General features: G+C 40.2%; 2 protein-coding genes and 1 long non-coding RNA gene across 6 annotated transcripts; 1 reads left to right on the top strand and 2 right to left on the bottom strand.

The window, feature by feature from the left end:
• Positions 1–14: 14 nt before the first annotated feature.
• Positions 15–14,069, bottom strand: LOC108163062. Of its 2 annotated transcripts, none has more exons than XM_017298133.2 (6): positions 13,764–14,069; positions 5,577–5,746; positions 5,415–5,476; positions 4,583–4,763; positions 4,160–4,392; positions 15–991 (listed from the first exon to the last, which is right to left on the bottom strand). In XM_017298133.2, the coding sequence occupies exons 2-6, from the start codon at positions 5,594–5,596 to the stop codon at positions 231–233; spliced, it is 1,257 nt and encodes a 418-aa protein (XP_017153622.1). In that variant the 5' UTR covers positions 5,597–5,746; positions 13,764–14,069; the 3' UTR covers positions 15–230. The 2 variants fall into 2 exon arrangements, with proteins under 2 accessions (XP_017153622.1, XP_017153623.1); XM_017298134.2 differs by having other exon boundaries at positions 13,904–14,069.
• Positions 14,070–17,799: 3,730 nt separating this feature from the next.
• LOC108162097 lies at positions 17,800–19,899 on the bottom strand. Of its 3 annotated transcripts, none has more exons than XR_004472937.1 (4): positions 19,729–19,899; positions 19,602–19,668; positions 18,460–19,550; positions 17,800–18,386 (listed from the first exon to the last, which is right to left on the bottom strand). It is a non-coding gene; the product is annotated as an uncharacterized LOC108162097 (long non-coding RNA). The 3 variants fall into 3 exon arrangements; XR_001775538.2 differs by having other exon boundaries at positions 17,800–18,761; positions 18,833–19,550; positions 19,729–19,896; XR_001775537.2 differs by having other exon boundaries at positions 17,800–19,550; positions 19,729–19,897.
• Positions 19,900–20,120: 221 nt separating this feature from the next.
• On the top strand, positions 20,121–20,609 carry LOC108162096 (anaphase-promoting complex subunit 11). Its single transcript, XM_017296658.2, has one exon. The coding sequence runs from the start codon at positions 20,328–20,330 to the stop codon at positions 20,583–20,585; it is 258 nt and encodes an 85-aa protein (XP_017152147.1). The 5' UTR covers positions 20,121–20,327; the 3' UTR covers positions 20,586–20,609.
• The last annotated feature ends 34 nt before the right edge of the window (positions 20,610–20,643 follow it).

Raw genomic sequence — 20,643 nt, 5'->3', positions numbered from 1 at the left:
TTTAATACATTTACTTGTAGTAACATGAATTTTATTTTGTAATATCAATCATACATGCATAATGAAGTACATATCCGAATACTGAGTGAGAGTGGACAAAGGTTATAGCTTATAGAACAATACATTAATCCCTTACGCAGGACCTACACACTAAGTCAGATACAACAAAAATACAGAAACACAGATTAACAATAGGTACACATATATTTTAAAGTACAATTTTATGGATATTAATCCACTTGTTTGCCTTCATCGCGATTACGCTTGAACGAGACGGAATGAATGAGTAGTGGCGGTAGATTGCCGCGCAGCATTTGGAGGCGCTTGCTCTTCTCCTTTTCCGGGCGACGCAGCTCGTTGTTGGAGGAACCGGGCGACGTGGATGACGTGGCCGATGGTGTCATGGATGCCAAGGAACTGCCAGGCAATACTTCGGAGCTCTGGGTCATGAGCATGGCAGAGCGACGGAAGTAGCGTGGCATCGAGTAATCATCCTGTGTGGCCCTCGCCGCATTTGCCGTCTGAATGGAGTACAGGCTCTGCGACACGCGATACTTTTCGATGGTCGGTGTATCCTCGTAGTTCTTGGGCAGATTGCTGAACGATATGAAGGGCACCTCTGGTGTCATGCTTATCTGACTGCTGTTCACAGTGCCGCTGATGGAGAATATATCCGTTTCACTGGCCGCCGATCTCACGTGCATGTGCGGCACACTCTTGGCCGAGCGCAGGATACGCTTCGGAGTGGTGGCTAGGCCAATGGGATTGGCCAACAGATGGGGATGACGATCAATGAGGCGGGGTCGCAGTACAACCTCATCTAGGGAGTCCTCCTCTTCTTCCTTTTCGTCTTCCTTCTCCTCCTCGGCAATGGCCTCGAACTTTTTGGGGGACAAGGTCTGACTTCCCTCGGGCGAGCACTCTGCCGAGGATGGGGCCAAAGTGAATGTAATTCGTTTCTCGGGTGATGTCTTTGAATCTGTAGCATCGCCTGGAAAATATGGGATATATGTAACATATAAAATGACTATGAATCTTAACTAAAGATTATCAGTTGACGTATCGTAACAGATAGTACTAATAAAAGGTTGGCAAACAAGATAAAGACCCCTAGAGTTCATGACAGATATGCCAGATACGAAGAGATAATAAACAACACTCTGGGGAAACCGACCACTCTGGAAAAAAAGAGGAGACTCTTAGGAAATTTCCCTGTTTCTATATCTTAAAGAATCATAACCTCTATCAACAGGAAATACCCGTATGACAATCCTAGAACCTAAAATGCTGGTTGACCGCACGTAATCTTTATCTATCAAGAAAATAATTTCATCATGCTGATTCAGTAAACATTTACGATACAAAGATTGTTCTATAATTTATAGGAAAACAGTGCGAAACAAAATTATAAAGTCTAAATTGTAGAAAACCTATAAAAATTCATTGCATTCTTCGATTTTTCTATCATAACAAAAGAGCATTATTTAATTTATTAGAAAACATTATATATCTGCCTTAAGTCACTGAAACGCACTGTACATACAAACGTATTGTAAAATGGTATTGCTCAGAGGCCCACAGCAGAACCCCTGTTTGAGGGCACGTCCATTGGAAAGACTTTGGTTCCGACGGCCAACGTCAGAACCATAAAAATATATACTACATATTATATATCTTGTGACGCCTTTGCGGCAATGCCAGTGAGCGAAAGGCAATAAAATATGAGCTATAACTGTTTTTGCTCAGTGTATAAAAAGTCCATTCACCATTCAGCACAAAAGCCGCAACAAAAAACGTGATGAATAGTTAAACGTCGTTAAGATTGGAATATCATGAGTACATACATATGTGTGTACATATAATCTATAAATACAACAAAACCTTGGGAGAAAACAATATTCTAGGGCAACTTTTACGATGTGTGGGATGACAGTTCCTCTGAAATGAACACAATGTAACATTAAGCTACAAAAGGTTCCACTGTTCTTCAATTTTCAAAAGGTCTTAAAGAAAACATACCTATAAGAAATATGATACCAAACCCCCCTGAAATTATATAATTTCTTTTGCCTTTAGGGTTTTTATCAGCTCAGATTTAGAATGAATCGATCGTTAACAAAACTGAAGAACTGATTACAAGGTCTTCTACTCTCTTATCTCACATTTTATTCAGCCCAAAACTCTCTCTGAACGGTGGCCACTAAAAAGGTGCTACCACCACTCATACACACTGTTTATTTGCTGTTAACATTTTTATATATGGGATTCCGATAAGGGAATCAAAATCGGGAATTTGACTAATTGGCTGATTCGTTCGATTCGATTCGGTTTGGGTATGGGAGAGTGGTTGGTTGGTAGGGTGGCGTGTGGAGTGTACTCTCCTGCCATAATGATTTCTCAATTTGCATAAAATATGATAAATCGCTGGCGGACCCTGCCCGCCCATAAAAATGATCTCCAATTGCAGCTGCCGGATTGCGGGTTTTATCTTTTCCAGATGTGATAACTAATGGCTGACGTACACCACGTTTGAATGGCTACCAGAACCCCATCCCATACAAAATGTTAATCCAACTCCAGATGGGAAACCGGTATTTTCGTCAGTACGAAATAATCTTGTTAATTAAATTTTGGTCCCACTTTCCAGATTGTATTCGTTTCTTCCGCATTTGAGGCTTCAAAAGGTGTGGAAAACTTTTGGGCGATGAGAATAAGGTTAATGGAAGAGAAACGTACGGACGAGTACCTTTGATATGACTCCAAGTTTGGAGAAGAATTTCACACAAATCCCCATAAAATCTGATTTCATTGGTTACTTCATAGAACTTTTCTTATATCTCTTCCCAAAAGTTTAACTAGTCCCTCTTGCTTCTATTTCGACATGATCTGTTACCAATTCCTCACTTAAATCTCTTCTAATCTTTTTTTCACAACTCCGCTCTCAATTTTCATCATTTATATTCCACATCGAAAATCATTAGGAAGAACAACCTCTCAACGCTACTGAAGTGTGTTGTTTAATCGGATCTCAGGCAATTAGCTGCAGCTGCTGAGTAATGCCAATGCTTAGCAAACAATTTCATTGTTCAAAGTGCATAAATGATATCGCACTTTAGCCATAAGATTCCAGAGAAAATGACTCAAAGTAAAGACAGCAAAATGGATTTTAAGTGTGTTCCAAATCACAAAACTGACAAAATTAATGGATAAAGCTGGGATTAGCAGCCTTAAAGTGGGTAAATAACTTTTCAAAATGTTTTTATTTTTGAATTTAAATTAGAAAGAACACTCAAAGTGAGGTCTAGCTGCTCGAGCTAAATTCGTAGGATCTTTCAACCAATCGAAACGTTTTTGTCGAGGCACATCGAGGGCCGGTTCACCAAGAAGAATGTCGCTTTTATAATCTCGAAGATTAAAGAGTTGCTAAGAACGGAAAGTCCCATGAATACAGCTTTTTTATCCAATTCAAGAGTTTTAGTGGATTTTGTAGAGATAGAAGTATGTATATCTTTAGCTGGATTTGATGAAATCATCGCCAGAGAGATAGAATAATCTTAGATGATTCTTCAATAAATAATATTCAGATTTGATGCCTCCAAGCTCAATATATGATATGAGCTATATTTCTAGCTCTATTAGAATCATTATCAGTAGGTGTCCCTTCAGTTCTTTATATATGAATCCAGAAAATGGGTATTTCTTTTAGTTTTTTTGTGATAAGTAAAAATTGTTTTACTCGGGGTGTTATTTTAGGACTACACATTTACAAGGTCCATCAATTAAGACTTATTTAGAATATAGTTATTGTAAACGTAAAGTATGGAAACTTAGAGCTCTAGATAATACTAAAATGCCAGCAATAGAAAGTGCTTTGTCGAATATATCGTTGTGTCTATGTTCTGTTGCTATCGCGCAACACTTAGAACTAATTAGTTAATAATATTAAGTCACATTTGTGTGTGTGCCGAAAGTTTATCATTCTTTGGCACAAATACTGCGAATATACACCCACCCCAGGCGGTGCCCCCTCAATTTAGATAGAACTTAACCTTCGGCACACCGCTGGACACAATGCTGCTGCTTCGTGTGCTCTTGCCACTCTTGCTACCATTGCCACCACCCAGGAGTGGTGTATGGGCACTACCATGTCCATCATTACCTTCCAGGCGACGCAACAAGCGATCCTGATCGCTGACTCGCGGCGTCGTTGGCATCTCCCGATTGGGCGAATGGATTCCGGCCAAATATGTCTTTGTGCTGATGCGATTTAACTTTGTGGGCTGATGGTCTTGGAAGATCTGCGAATTGGCAAATACCGCCAATATCTCGGGACCCAGTGTGGGTACATTTATTTGCGTCTCGCGACGATAGTCCTCCTCATGGATCTTGGCACTAAACGGGCGCAATCAGAACGAGACAGACAGAGAGAGAGAGAGATTGAGAGAAAGAAAAATTGATGTGTAAATTAATAATTCAAATTATAAGCCAATCGCTAATCTGATGCCTCTCTGCAAACAATGTGCTAAATATGATCTTTGGATCGTTTTTGTGGGAGATCCAAATTTGATCTATCAATTAGTACCTCATTAGACTCAGGCCCAGACCGGAGCTGTTTTGCCGCATTTGCGGCTGATCGCAAATCGGTTGTTGTGGCACAGTCAGGGAATTATTATTGTCGGTAGTTGCTGGCTGTATGCGTCCAATGATCTGGCCATTCTTTTGAGCGGCCAAATAGTCCTCGTCGTCTTCGGGATTGTAATTGGCTGCAAAAACAAGTGGGCAAAAAGAAGGAAAATACGTGAGCAATTTTAATACATCTCATTCAAGGAAGAGGCGGCTTTGACGTTTTGAGGCTTAAAATACCCCTAAAGACCTGGTTACTGGTTACTTTATATAGATTATTTATATAGATTATATAGATTTATATAGATTCCAAATTTATATAAAACTGATTCTTTTAGACAAAAAAAATTTAAATTAATCATATTTACAAAAATCGTGCATCTATCTTTAAAAGTACTCTCTCTCTCTAGCATTATATAATATTCATGGAAATTGGAACTCCACCTGCATCTACATCTACAAATTACTGAAGGCCCAACTGAATATTTGAAAAAATTCCACAATATCATTTTACTGCATTTTGTTGTTGTTTCGTCACTTTTGTTGTTGTCCGCACAATCTAAATCTGAAATGCCAAACACGTTAAAACGCGCAAATATCGTCGCATGGCGCATGGCACATGGTGCGTTTCAAGATCTACTTTTGAATGTGAATGTGAGTGTACGCTTTGAGTGTACTCACTCACTCACTTACGTACCCTCCCCCTGTGCTCCTCACTTGTGTGTGCTTCCCGGCTCCATCAAAACCGTCAGATCTGATCAAATAATAGCCATAGTTTTCGAGTGACTTACCAATCGATTCATCGTAGCAAAAGCGCTCCTCAAAGCAGTTCCAGTAGAAATCTTCCCAACAACTACGGGCGGGGAGCGGGGGAAAAAACGCAATTTCAAATGTTAGTAAAAAATAATTTACTGTCGACGGAAAACAGCGGCTAAAAAAAAAAGTTCACTTACTTTTGACAGCAGCGGCACATTTTGTCGTCTTTTAATATGCTTTTTTAATTTAATTTTATTATATCTCCGATTGTCTCTTGTTTCCTTCTTCTTTTTTTTTTTTTTTTTGTTGGTGTCAAAAAGAATGGGAGCAGGTTGATTTGTCAAATGTTTTGATTAATTTGTTGCTTCTGTTAAAAGGGGGGAAATAAATTACATCCAGATTTCGGCTGGACTGGAATGTGCGCTCGCTTCAGTTTCAGAAAAACTCTGTGACGCCGCAGAGCGTGGAGCCGTGTCGTGTGTGTGGAGCTTTTGGGGTTTTATCGGCAAATGAAGTGTTAGCGCAATATCTCGCAATTGCGGCTCTCTCTCTCTCTCTCAAAGGGGGCTTTCTCTGGCGTCCTCTCTTATTGACTCTGAACAGGTGTGTACGTGTGCGAGAGCGGGCGCGAGCGCGTGTGTGATAAAAGTGAGGTGCCTGATAGGCTACCGTTCATCAATGTGTATACTTTTAAGGTGAGGGCCTACCGCTCTCTTCGATTTGACTTAAATATGAATTTGCCCCCAAGCAGGTATAGAATGTGGCGATGGAGTATACAAGGAAAATAAATCTTCAAAAGAGAACACCCTGGCAATGCCCAACCTTATCTTAAGACGCCTTGCGCACGCTCACCGACCGAATGGACTGCATTAACTCATCCAACGACAAGCATCAGACAACAGAGAGCAAGGCAACAGATGAGAGTTTGATTGAAAGAAGAGCGTGACGGGGAGTTGAACTGAGAGAAGAGAGTGGATCGTGAGCGTGAAGGTGCGATCGGCGAGAGTAGGCCACAGCGTATAAAGAGAGGGGGCTGTGAGGCAACCAACGCTTGGAGAGAGCCAATCGATCGCGCATGATAGATTACTGTCAATTGCAAAAGTGGCGAGAGAGCACGGATTTCCCGCTCTCTTGCTCGCGCTGAAACTCCCTCTCGCCTCTTTCTGTGTGCACTGTGGGACAGGTGACTTGAAAAATTGTTCACTGATTTAATTTCAAGAAAACATTTTTGGCAATAATTTATGACATTTCCGCTATCTTGAATTGATTTGTGTTGTTTCACTTTTATCTTTTTGATTAACAAATGCAAAAAGTTTATTTTTATTTTTTTTTAATTTCATGGCATTCTTTTAAAGATTATGGGAGTTTTTCTATAGAAATTTGATTGATTTAAAGTTGTTATCTCTTGAAAAAAAATTAAAAAAAAACTAAGTTCATTTTAAAGTTGATTTTAAAATGCGTTTTGCCAATGAGAAACTCGACAAAAACGTTTTGACTTGTTTTAATTAAAATTTCGATGATTATAAATCATAATTTATTTTGTTTATTTCCTAGCTCTACAAATATAACTTATTTATAATGCACTAGTCACTCAAGAATTCTGGAATTTGTCTTAATAATTTGATAATAATCCCTTTCCATCTTTAATATATACTTTAAGTGGAATATTTTCTTTGACTTATTCTCATGTCAAGTTTCCCACTGTAACCTGTTGCTGGATTGTGGCACCTGTCGCCCAGCCGTTTTTCTCTATGTGTGTCTCTGAGCGATAGGACTGGTTGTTGCTGTTGCTGTTGCTGCAATTGAAACTTATTTTTTAAACCATGCTCCATGCACCTTGCACACTCTGGCACGAATACACACTCGTACTCCCATAGAGATAACCGTAACACAGTGGTGCTTGTCTACCTGGGTTTACTTAACGCTTTTTGAACGATAAGCGGGTCTGCAAATTGAGGCCATATCATTCCCGCCCCACCCGAGGAAGATTGTAAGAGGGAGGAGGGCAATGGCAAAGGGGCTTTCAGCTTAAGCATACTTTTAGGCAGTGGTTGAAAGATCTTAGGTTTCTGATTACAGATAGCATTTTTGCTGTATTTTATGGGAAATAATCAAGCAACACGTTTCTTATCGGCATTATAGGCTTTGTAGAACTCTTATCGAAAGATTGCTAATTGATTTTTAATGATTGCAAATTGATAAAAGGCAATAACAATAATAACAAAAAGGTTAAGAAAACTGAATTTCATTCAAAAAAAAAACACCAGAAATTCTTTATTCTTTCTTTAGAAGACATCTCTTAGGTGGGGTTTATCTATCAATGCTCATACTTGGAACGTAATCTCTTGAGTGCAGATAAAGCTAATTCTTGGTGTTATTTTCATTTAATTTTTGAAGGTGTGAAATGACTAACAAAAGCAAATATGTACCCACTGTAAGAGCAAGAGATCTTTCAGTGCCTAAATTCGACAAACAAAACAAAAAAGCTCTGTTAGTTCAAAGATCACAGCGAATCATGTGAGCACTGCGACAAATCGATCAATTGGTTGTCTGCATGACTTTGCAGAGAGCTTTCGACGACAGTTTTGAATTGAAAAGCGACTCAACAGCACACTCATTGATCTCACATGTGATTGAGGTGGTATAGCGGTAGGGTACCCAAGTGAAGGAATCAAAGGGGATTGAATTGAATGACAATTGAATTTCACTGAAATGAATAGCATTCATGTTGTTTGTGACTGTTTTTCTTTGTTACAGGTAATGCAATTTGTTGATGTTTACACGTTTTGTGCGTGAAGCTTATTTCAAACTGATTCGAGGTGTTATATAAGCCACGGCGAGGGCAGATTGACAGTTTATGTGAAGGCCCCCCAAGTGCCTAGATTTAATTTGAATTTATTTAGATGCAGAGTAGCTCAAAATCAATCTCAATTTGTAATTCCTTCCACCCTTTATGAAGAATATTCATATATATAGATATAAGAGCTATAAGTAAGATCTAAGCGCAACCATCAGTAAAGTTGTGATTACAAATTTATAATTATTTCTTGGAATATTTCTAGCGATATTTCTAATCAGAATATAGTTCTTAGAAGCAATTAGAAGTAGAAGAATTGGCGAGTCTTTTAAAATAGTTTTTGTACGCTTAAAATTTAAGATTGCCTCACAAAAGCTTAGATATGGCTTCAAACAACATAAAGGGCCAAAGAATTCCAGCTTCTGCGACTGTCAAGAGCACTTTAAACCGGTTTTCAATTGCTATGGATATTGCATAGTTTTTTTTCTGCTAATGCCATTATTTAGACCTGTTTTCATTCAGTGGGGATTCACTTACATATTCTTAAAAAATGTGTGCTTCAACCAATGCATCATAATGTGAATCTGTTCTAAAAACACAAACCAATTGGGAGTTGAAAATCCCGCTTGACATAAATTGTGATTGCCATGAATCAAGTCAATCAACTTTTAGCTGCAGTCAGCTGGAACACATACATATAATACTCGTAATTACTACCCTATATAGCAGTTTGCTTTGTCAGATCCACCTTTATTTAGAAAACCCCAAACTTAAACAGAACTCGCCAGAAATGAATCAGCGAAAAGTTTGCCAAGTACACAAACCTGTCATATTACTTTGGCAATTTGCTACGCTCTCTTTTGGCCCTTGAACTGGCCCATAAACGGCTTCTACTCTGCTCAATATAAATCGCATGCCACACACAGGTAACAGGGATTTTTGCTAGCGTATAACTTCCGCTCGAAAGTACAAAAACAATATTAAAATCGGCGAACAATAGCAATCGGATTTCAGTGTATAATTTCGAGTCACTCAAGCGAGTCATGCAATGCGGTGAATTCTTTCATAAACAAAAAATAATCAAAATACGAGTAATAATAAAACAGGGAACGAACACAAAAGCTATTCCGAAATTCCAAATCAAATTTGTGTGGGATATCTAAAACGATCTTTGGCTTTTTTTCGGATATTAAATTTTCAAAGGTTGGGCCTTAAAATAAATTCCGAAATTTTCATTGGATAAATCATATAAAATATATGATTTTATGGGTACAAAAGCGCTTAAGATAAAAAAGTAGCCAAACTCCATTCGACTCGTATTTCAAGAGGGATTTTATGCCCTTTTTAGACTGCCTATTGTTAATAACTATCCTAATTAATAGAGCTATCAAAAACCCATATTCTGCTGTGGAAAATCACTGGAAAAATTCCATTTTCTTTCCCTCAAATTATTATATATCAAGCAATTAATTTGGATTCATGATCATTCATTCTGTAAGCTCATCTCTGATGCAGCTCTAATAGAATTACCAGTTAATATCTTATGGCTTTCGCTTTAATAATTGTTTATATGCCCGTCAGCCGCCTTCAGACACCTCCCTCCATCATATACTCCCTCTATATAGTATAATTTTATGGCAACAAAACAAGTTTTGTGGCTGTAGAGAGTATAAACAATAAACGGCACAAATGAACATTATCTAGAATCTCCCACTGGAAAATCACCAAAAATAAAAAGGTAGAAAAAAACCATAGAATAAACTCACTCTCGTGAGTGTCAAGAGGGAGAAACATCTATTGTATATCTACTTGATAGTAACTATTTAATATTCCATTTTATAGTGGTTTTTCGCTAAGTAGTTATTCAAATTGAGTTCCCACTAGAAAAACTTTTGCTGCGGGGCTTGGAGGGAGATCAAGATCTTCGTTAAAAGATAAATCGAAAAATGATGTGGCTTTCAAAGTGATCTATTAGGTAGGGATAACTTTCAACTGTTAGTTAGAGTCCTTTCTGTTATCCTTTCCTACATGTCGAACCTCTTGCAGCAGTGCCCCTCGGTCGGTTTGCATTTCTGATATTTTCTGTTCTTTACCTTCCAAACACTTCTAAAGAAGTACAGATGCTTAAGATCTTCCCATCTTTATTCCCCTTACAATATTTGCTTTCGATTCCCCAAGAATGGCGACGATTCCTCGCTCGATTGCTTATTTATTTATTGATTTAAGCGTCTGTAAGTGTAAATACCAATAGCCCGACAAATTAAATCGTTCACACGCCACTGGCAATTCAATATTTGCCTCTGTAACTGGCTTCAGAATTTTCAGGTCAGTGCAGACGTCGGGGCAGAGTGGTAGGAGAGAAGGTGTCATTAACCGCTGGCCAGTTTTGGCTCCCCCGGTTCATGGTAATACTGAAGCCAACAGACGGCAAAGTGGCGTGCAATGGCCTCGTTTTTGTTTAACTTTAGGCCTGTGACAGGCATCAGGCATCAAGCGACATCAGACATCGCGTTTCGAGTGACTTGTATTTCGATCGAGTTTGAGTTGCATTTGCAATCAAGTTTCATTTCATGCCACGAAATGCCCGTATGGCCCCCCGTCTGCCAGCAACGGACTTTGTGCAACTGCAGATTCTCGTTCTCGTATATTTTTTTTCGAACAAACATACAGAAATTTATCATATTTGGGGAACACGCGCTGCGCTCTCTTGTTGATGTTTTGAATTAGTATCTCAAGCGTAATGGAGCTTGCAAATGTTTTCGATTCGTGCCCGACAATTTGTTAACATTTCAGACGCCATTCGAATCGCCAGAAAAGCAAACAGAAATCATACACATACATATAGCTATCTATTAATCAATTTTGGAAATGGGGTTCCGATTTAATTGAAAGGAAAATTTTTACTTTCATAAATGACACAAAAATTAAGAGGTTTTGAAAAATTGATCCGGAAAATGTATTCTAAAAATTAACGGAGAGCAAAGTCTCTTTTAAGTTTTGGGGAATACCTCAATCTGAAGATGGAAAATAGAGTAGTTCAAGAATAACATCTAAGGAATGCTTTTACTTGACAAAAACATCTTTTGGGGTCAAATAGAGTATGATCTTTGAGAGAAAATCAATCCAAAATATAGTCCTATAGATCCCTTCTCACGTACTACTTAAAGCAATCGTTTTGTAGGGTTAGAAATGGGATGAACGTATGATGAATTCAATTTCGACGAATACTTCAAATCCGAATTGAAGGTGCCTCCTCTCTCACTGTCTTTGTTTCTCTCGCTCTCACCTTGCCGTTTCTACAAACCATACCGTAATCAATTAACTTGAGTACTTGACGGGGGTACCCCCTCAAACCCTGAGGTCCCTGCATTTTCCAATGTTCTACAGAGATAATGCCAACGATTACACCCGATAAAGGTCTCTCTAAATTGGTTTACCTTGAAAACTAGTATTTACAGTGTTAAACGGAAAAGATTACTACATGGATCTGTAGAATCCGTTCCCATGAAATTAATTACATTCCCTTTGTGTACGTTTTTTATGCTTTATGAATGAATCGTAGACAATCCTCTCGGATGCGCCTTAATCGGTTTTAATTTTTCTCATCGTGAGTGCTCTTTTTTCCAGTTCCGCGTTCGTGTTCATCTCTGGGGCGGCGAGTATTCTTAGGTGAGTGACTCATGTGAATCATTCATTCAATGCATGTCGCATTTGAGGAGATGCTTCCTTGAAAAAAACATTGTATGCACATTCTCTCTCTCATTGAAATCTTTTTTGTTTGTCAACTCATTTACTTCAATTTTATATCAGTAATCACTTGATTGTTCCATGGCTAAGGCTCTAAAGATACGTACGTAAGAGTGCTACGTACGGCAACAGGTGAGCGATTGCAAGTCGTCGGACACATGTCACAGCCCCCTATCCTCTCATGAAATGTCGTCTGACGAACTTCATTTTTGGAGCTTACTACGTATTAGATATGGGTATTTTTCGGTCTATTCGATAACAGATAAGATATGGGGTGAAAGGAAGAGTTTTTTGGAACCATTTAATCGCTGGGATCAACAAAACATACTACGTAATCAATCAATTTTTTGTTAAAAGAGCAGGGGGAAAACTATTAGCGATACTCAGATGTCAGTGAACTTGAATTTGATAGTGGTTACACGTGGTGTTTTTACTTTTTACAATCTTTCAGAACTACCTACTGTTCTCAAGAGAAACTACCAATAAAATACAATCCAATTCGAGATAAATAGATATAAATTTAGACAGATTATTGGAACAACATTTCTTAAAATGTTTTGTGTATTTCTATCTATCCAAAAGAGTTTAAATGGACAGTCTCTTGTCTGCGGAAACCTCCGATCTTATCAAAAAACAATCTATACTGGTTTCTAAGCAGAATGCATAAATTATTTATTGAATCAGCGGACTCCTAAGTAATTTCCAAGAACTGTAATTCGATGAGTCAATGATTATGGTATGGCGGCTGGCAACAAACGAATATCCTATCTGTAGAAATGGTTTATTTTGTTCATCTCAAAACCAGTTGAAGTGTTAAATTGCCCGTAAACTTATTCGAAAATTCGCATCTTTCATAATTGTTTATTTATTAGCAGCATTTTTATGACCAAGAGACACATGACAAGGCAAGACAAATCAAAGCGAATCAAAAATCCGCAATTCAGTGAACGATTTTCAAATTAAATGAAACTTTGCATTTCATTTGTAATCAACACACGCCACATTAAAGAAAAAAAATGCGTTTTGATAAATCCATAAATAAATAATTCATAGAAAATTCATGCTTTTCCCATAAAAAAATGTTTAAGAACTTAGGATTGATTTCAAATGGGTGTTGCGAAACGTCTGAATTATATTTCATTTTATGACATTTGATATGCCAATTTCTCTAAGTGTACGATATGTAATTGTTTCTCGGAATTTGAGAAAATCCAGAGGAAAATCCAAAACCGGAACAAACTATAGAAGAGAAGAATCTCCTTTAAAGTGAGCCTTTTGAAGAAAGCCACTCTTCACACACTTGTTACAGGACAGAGATGGACAGCAAGAAAATGAGGCAACAAAGGCCAGAAGGACAGGGTGAGGGTGGTACATCAACCGCCAGAAGGAGAGGGGGGGAGGTACATTAACCGCCAGAGACAAAAAGAGAGATCGCGGTGAGAGCAGTGCAATAAACTGCAACATAAATTCTTATGCTAAATAATTGCTCACACAGAAAGATACAGAGATGTAGGGAGGGGGGCAGATCACAGAGAGAACAAGGGGGGGTACAAAACACTCGTTTTGTCTGCTGTTGTTGTTATTCTTGGAATATCACGAGGGCTCTTGCCACCTCAGGGTCAACAACGTGTTGCACAGTGTATTCGCACTCCGTTTTGGGTTGGATTTGTTGCTCCGTACATGTGTGTGTTCGTGTGTGCACATGTGTTGGGGTAATTCATGTGCGTTTTCAATTACAGGTTCTTAAAAAACGTTTTTGTAGTGGTTATTTTTTAAAATTAAACTTTTGTTGTGCTCGTATTTGTATGTTTTATTCACTCTCACAAGCCATTCACTTTACTTTTTTTTCACGTTTCTCCTTCGAGACTCCTTTCGCACATTTGTTTTTTTGGCGATTATACAACTTTCAGTCACGTCCCTTTGCAAGTACTTTCTTTTTTGAGGTTTTTTTATGCTCAGGACTCAGGTAACTATTTATACTTTTTGTGTTAGTTGATGATTTATGCATTCCCAGGGCACAAAATAAAATTAAAACATGATCGCGTCGCACGTCGCGTAATTAATAACAAAACAAAAAGCTTTCCGATTGAAGCCAGCTCGAGCACCCGACACGTCTGTCCGGTTCAACAATCGCCGTTGGAATCAGCAGCGACCGAAGCGACTATAACTTCGGCACTACCTCCACCAAAGAGAGGAGTATTGGGGAGCATAGAATGCCAGCATTAAAAGCTTTGGGAAGTTGCCGAAGCACGGCACGGGTCTTGTTGATTAGAGATCTGACCTAGGGTCAGACCTATCCGCTGGCATTTGTCTAAAATTGAGATTTTTACGCTCTTGTGACCATGATATTGAAATTAAATCATACATTTACCCTTACCCCAGCCAAAACATTAGTATACCGCAAGCGGAAGGAACTTCGCTGCTTTATGACACACCGCCAATATCTCATGATATATTTATTCACTTCCGTTTTTCCGCGCATTAGATTTAAACACATTTATTCACAATTTTTGGTATTTATTTGTATTCGCATAACTTAAAATTTTTGCCGCTTTAATGTCAGTGTTGAAAAAGGCAAAACCATCGATCGCGCAATCGATAAAATCTATGGTTTTTTACGACCGTCGATACATTGTTTATGAAAAAAGTTGTATTTTGAATTAAAAAAGCGAAGTTATTTCTCAGCTGAGAAACCGCTGCCAAATTGAAAATAAATAATTAAGTGGACGAATTATAATTCAAATTGTATAACAAACCCCAACACTCAAATCCCAATTAATTATTGAAATTATTTTTTGTAATAAAATACAACAGTATTAAACCTAATAATCATATGAATAATAATGCAATAATGATGTGCATTATAGTAGCAACTATGAACAAATACACATTTTACGTGAGTCTGTCGTCAATTAGATTTCCTTAGTTCCTCGAATAGCTGGTCGAAATAATAGTGCATTGCATAAGCTAGCGGATAATGATCGTTGGCGTTACGACAAATAAATGCATGCGGAAAAATTATACTTTTTTTTTTAATGTAATATAATAATATTCAGCTGACAAATGCCTGTTTTTAAATCAGCTAGTTAGGAAGATACTGGCGGTATGTACAATACCGCAAGCGTGGCTTAAGGCTAGGATAGTTTTCATCCCTAAAGCAGGCAAAGCCTCACACTCAACCCCGAAAGACTTTAGACCAATCAGTTTATCGTCTTTCCTACTCAAAACCTTTGAGAGACTTATCGGGTTACAATTACGGACTACCATAAGTCCCCAGCTGTACTCAAGTGCGCAGCATGCCTACCGGAAAGGAAAATCCACGGAAACGGCACTTCACGAAGTGATCTCGAGTGTAGAAAAATCCCTGCATCTCAAAGAATACTCACTAATAGCTTTTCTCGATATCGAGGGAGCCTTCAACAACGTCACACCGGGCGCCATTACAGAAGCCCTGACTGACCTGGGGGTGGACCGTCACTTGGTGATGCTCATTGATCAATTGCTCATACGCAGGACGGTGACATCATCGATGGGATCGTCCATCCAGTCAAGGTATGTCAACAGAGGAACCCCGCAAGGGGGAGTTCTGTCTCCTCTTCTATGGAACATTGCAGTCAATAAGATTCTATGCGACCTGGAAGAGGGGGGCTGTAAAGTAGTGGCATACGCGGATGACGTTGCAATTATCTTTGCGGGGAAATACCCCCAAACACTATGCGACCTAATGACCGCAAAGCTTGCTCGATTGTCCGAATGGACAGAATCGCGCGGATTGGGACTAAATCCCTCGAAAATGGAACTCGTGTTATTCACAAAAAAATACAAGGTCCCGCCCCTCAACCCCCCAACACTAAACGGATACAGGCTCTCCTTCAGCGACAGTGCCAGTTACTTAGGGTTGGCAATTGACAAAAAGCTTAGCTGGAACCTAAATGTCAAGGATAGAGTGAGGAAGGCAACGACAGCACTCTATACTTGCAAAAAAGCTATCGGCCTAAAGTGGGGCATGAACCCAAGCATAGTCCGATGGATATATCTGGCAATAGTCAGACCTATAATACTCTACGTAGTTACTGTCTGGTGGCCTGCCCTAACAAAAAGGACAATCACCAATCAGCTGGGCAAGGTTCAGCGAACAGCCGCCCTCTGCATCAGTGGAGCTCTTCGAACTACACCAAATGATGCGCTAAACTCCATGTTATGCCTTCAGAGCCTTGACTTTGCAGGAAAGGAGCGGGCAGAAATGGCAGCAATACGTCTTAGGGACTCTGAACAATGGGTACCCCAGAACATAGGTCACTCATCTATACTAAATAAAAACAACATGGTCCCAGCAAGAACGGACTATCAAGTTCCAATGGAGCACACGGAGACTCCATTCAGCATAATGATCCCTCATAGAGACGATTGGCTCGAGGGACTCCCCGGCCCAGACGGGGCTATAAGCATCTTCACGGATGGCTCAAAACTGGACGGCAGGGTTGGAGGAGGAATCTACTCTGAACAACTTAACATAAGGCAATCTTTCAGGCTTCCGGATCACTGTAGCGTCTTCCAAGCGGAAGTTACAGCAATCAGGGAGGCTCTGTACTGCCTTCACACGGTTACCACCACGGCAACCAATCTAAACATCTACAGCGACAGCCAAGCTGCGATCAGATCACTTAACGCGATCTCCTCGAACTCGGCTACTGTGGCGAAGTGCCGCAGATCTCTTCACGAGATGGCTCAGCAATTTGCTATCAGCCTTATATGGGTCCCGGGCCACCGGGATATCGAGGGCAACTGCATAGCGGACGAGCTGGCCAGATCTGGCACTACAACCACCCTTCTCCAAGATAAGGAGGATATTTGTATGCCTATGGCCACCTGCAAGCTCAACATAAAGGAGCAGTACACGCGACTGATAGACAACAAGTGGCAAATAGGGCCACGTTGTCGCACAGCTCGGCAAACTTGGCCGACCATAGATAAGAAGCGCACCTCAGAGCTCTGCAAACTAGGCAGGGAAAGGTGCAGCGCAGTCATACGTTCCCTCACAGGACACTGGCTAGTAGGCACCCACGCAAACAGGCTGGGTGCCCCATACAATGATTTCTGCCGCAGCTGCAGAGACGAGGACGAGGAGGAAACAGTGGAACACCTGTTCTGTTCCTGTCCAGCTCTCAGCAGAAGGAGGCTGCATCACTTGGGCTCTGCCTTTCTGAACGACATCTCGGAGATGTCCACGCTATGTTCCAGAAAGATCGTCAACTTTATAAGGGCATCTGGATGGGACAACTGTTGACATGAAGTCTCATCTGCAGGAAGGGAATGATCCCAAGCGGTATCACAACGGGCCGAAACCGGCCTAAGTGTGCTGGGCTCCGAGCGAGCTTGGCGGCCGTCTCTACCTAACCTAACCTAACCTAAATCAGCTAGTTGACACATACCCGAATCTTTCTTCTCATCGGTTGCAGCGTAGTGATCAGAGCTTACATTGTGATATGCTTTACCCCAGTTCTCCTCTTCAGAGGGTGTCATAATGTCGAAGGACTTACGGCTAAGCTCGTATTTAATACTGCCCTGGGAGCATACACAAATCCAATGGATTTCTATAATTCTATAATCCAGCCATATTGGTCAGTAGAATGTTCTGGCCGTAGTTGTGACTTTAGCTGGAATGAGTGCCCAAGTTTTTTGGCAATGAACACATCATACCACCAAGGACAGTTCCAACTGTAATGGGTATCATACCCTGAGACAGGTATGTTAGCCGCCTTACTGGCAATATTCATTGACAATCCCAGTATCTGGTGATGGTTTAATTGATCCACTACCCTTTGACTGTAATTCAAAATGACGAATTGGCCGGTTATGATCGGCCACATTTCCTGTTGCTTAAAAGAATCATTAAACCGAATTTTATTCCCCATGTTGTTAGGCATGAAAATGGTTTCTCCCAGCTCGGCCGCTACCCAGTTGGTCAGGCCTAGCAACAAACTTCCATACGTCGAGGCAATATCGAGAATATTCGAAAAACCGCCTCTGTAGAGAGGCCCCTTATCGTACACGCCACAGGCCATCATTATTCTAACCGATGGGCGAACGCACATAAGGTCATATTGACCACTTGTCAGTATATTTTTGTCCGGAAGTGGGCGGTGAGAATCATCTGTGCTGATACCGACAGATCCATAGGCAAAGTAGCCGAGCGGATCCGTGCGCCAGTGTTAGTGGTTCTCCAGAATCTCGGTTAAACTTTCTGCCGATAAGTTTACTAAATCCAATATTTCATGGTCGCCCACTTTAAGGACCTTTTTACTGTTGAAGGAATAAGTTGGAGAAATGTTATCACGCTTTGCCTCCATTCTCCCCTCTGCTTCATCGTCATCATCATCTTTGGGACAACTCGGAAAGATGCCGTAGCCATTATATTTGCTTGTCGCCAAAACAGCACACTTCAAAAACGTTTTCTGGAGTTCTACTTCGTTTGCGAGATAAGTGTTCGCAGTTGTTAGAGCCATAACCGCATCATGTGCCGTAATCGTACATACCCCATCCGCTGGCGCACGTCGCAGGTAGGCATGGACCAACGCTGCAAAGTTATGCTCTCCCTGGCGCTTTGCCGAGATTCCGCTGCAAATTTTATAGTCACCGTCGAAGCTCATGATACCGGCATCCAAAATCACCAGGCAGATGTATTCATAGTATCCTGGTATTTTTACCTTAGCGTCTCTAGGCATAAATTAGGCTTTCAGTTCGATATCTGAAGCGGCCTCAGTCGCCAGATTGATTAATTTATTCTCGATTAAGACAGAATGGTTCCACCAGCCCGTTGTGGTATGGGAGAAACAGGCTGGAACGTAAGGGATGGACAGAGCATCGATTATATTTCCATCGACGTCTTTTATACCTTCAGAGTTATACCTTTTCACTGCTGGGTTCCACACGGTCCTGCAGTAGTTCTAGTAAATTTTTGTGTTTACCGCGATTCTGTTGTTGGTAATGATCTTAAGCATGTAAAGTCTAGCAATAACTTCAATAGCTTCAGTATGATTTAAGAGGTTTGAAGCCATTAACTCAGAAAGTGCGGAGATTTCCTTAGAAACGTGAGGTTTCAAACAAAATCCGAAAACAACCCTTTCTCGTCTTTAAAGTCAAAATAAGCTTCCAAAGATTTGATCATTTTCAGGCAGTTTAGATCGTCTCATCCGCCGCTGGTCCGTCGAAAGGTCATTTTCAAATTTTCGATATTCGTGTCGTCATCCAGTACGGACTCGGAGCTAACCACATGCTCGCCAACAATCTGCAGCAGTTTTTCCAGATGCTCGTGAGAGATGTGTCAATATGTTTGTAACGATAAATATACATGTTCGCGGAAGCAAAGCTTAGCTGGTTTAATATGTCCAAAAAATCCTTTACGACTATCCAGCAATAGGCAGAGGCTTTCCCCCATGAACCTTTTCTTTCTGTTTTCCACGAGTTCAATCATTTCGCTGCTTGCGCTGTTCTATTTACTTTACTTGTTGTATGGAGTCGAGCCTCACAGTACCTATGCCCATATACAGAAATACTTTGGTTTTATCACCCAATATCTTCTAGGACTTCTACGCACATCAGTGCATTCCGGAATGTATACGTCACGCTGGAAAGGGATTTGTTAGTTACATATACATATATGTACATATGTACGTACATTCGTATATGACGGGTTGATGTTGATCAAGGCTCATTGGCACTTCACTCTTGGTTCCGAATGAATCCTGAGATTGGTTTTGGTTTAGTTTTCTTTTGTAGCAGCACAATTTGTTGGAAGCGCTTACCAATGCTCATGATGTTGTGGGAAATTTCAGGATATTCGCACGCTCAACCTATACTTTTCCAAATAGTCCGTAGTTCCTATTAAATTGAAAAAACAAATTTGTATTTGTTCAATTCAAAGGCGATCTCAGCTGGTGGTGGCAGCACACCGATTGCTTGTGGACAAAAACACCGATAGTGATAAAACTGTTTTTATTTGTATCGTTTTAAAATCTGTACTGCTTCCAATAGTATTTCAATTGAAGTTATAAATGACAGCTTATTTCCTAAAATGAATATAAATACGTAAATATCCTACAAGTTTTATAATATAAAAAAAGCATAAACACATTTACAACTCACTACAGCTATCGCTGCAGCTGCTAATGCACATATCGATCACTTAACAAGGGGTGATTTAATACATCGATACCGAATTTAGCCATCACTACGTACGACCTATTTTCAGAACAGCGGAAAAAAAAACGCTATATTTTTTTTGCGAAAAACAACGAAGATTGCGACAGCATTCGTTTTTAGCAGTCACGGACAAATTTGTTGCAATTCGCGGACATTGCAGCAGATACAGATACATTTTCCAGTGTAAACCAATGTGCGCAAAATGAAAGTAACAATCAAGTCATGGACGGGAGTTGCAACTTGGCGTTGGATAGCGAATGATGATAATTGCGGTATTTGTCGCATGTCCTTCGAGAGCACTTGCCCAGAGTGTGCGCTGCCCGGTGACGATTGCCCCCTGGTGTGGGGTGTCTGCTCCCATTGTTTCCACATGCATTGCATTGTCAAGTGGCTCAACTTGCAACCATTGAACAAACAGTGTCCCATGTGCCGCCAAAGTTGGAAATTCAATATACACTAAACAAGGAATCGGAAGCGGAAACGAGTGGAGTAGCAGAAACAAGAAGCAAGTGCAAGCA

This window comes from Drosophila miranda, chromosome 4 (genome assembly GCF_003369915.1).
Source record: "Drosophila miranda strain MSH22 chromosome 4, D.miranda_PacBio2.1, whole genome shotgun sequence".
NCBI classification, from domain to species: Eukaryota; Metazoa; Arthropoda; class Insecta; order Diptera; family Drosophilidae; genus Drosophila; species Drosophila miranda.
This window is presented reverse-complemented; position numbering and strand designations above follow the sequence as displayed.

Coding starts and splice junctions, on each gene's coding strand:
- LOC108163062 (XM_017298133.2), bottom strand. CDS start 5,596: ATGTGCCGCTGCTGTCAAAA. Junction 5,477..5,576: donor ATGTGCCGCTGCTGTCAAAA/GTAAGTGAACTT, acceptor CCCCGCCCGTAG/TTGTTGGGAAGATTTCTACT. Junction 4,393..4,582: donor CTGGGCCTGAGTCTAATGAG/GTACTAATTGAT, acceptor GCGCCCGTTTAG/TGCCAAGATCCATGAGGAGG.
- LOC108162096 (XM_017296658.2), top strand. CDS start 20,328: ATGAAAGTAACAATCAAGTCATGGACGGGAGTTGCAACTTGGCGTTGG.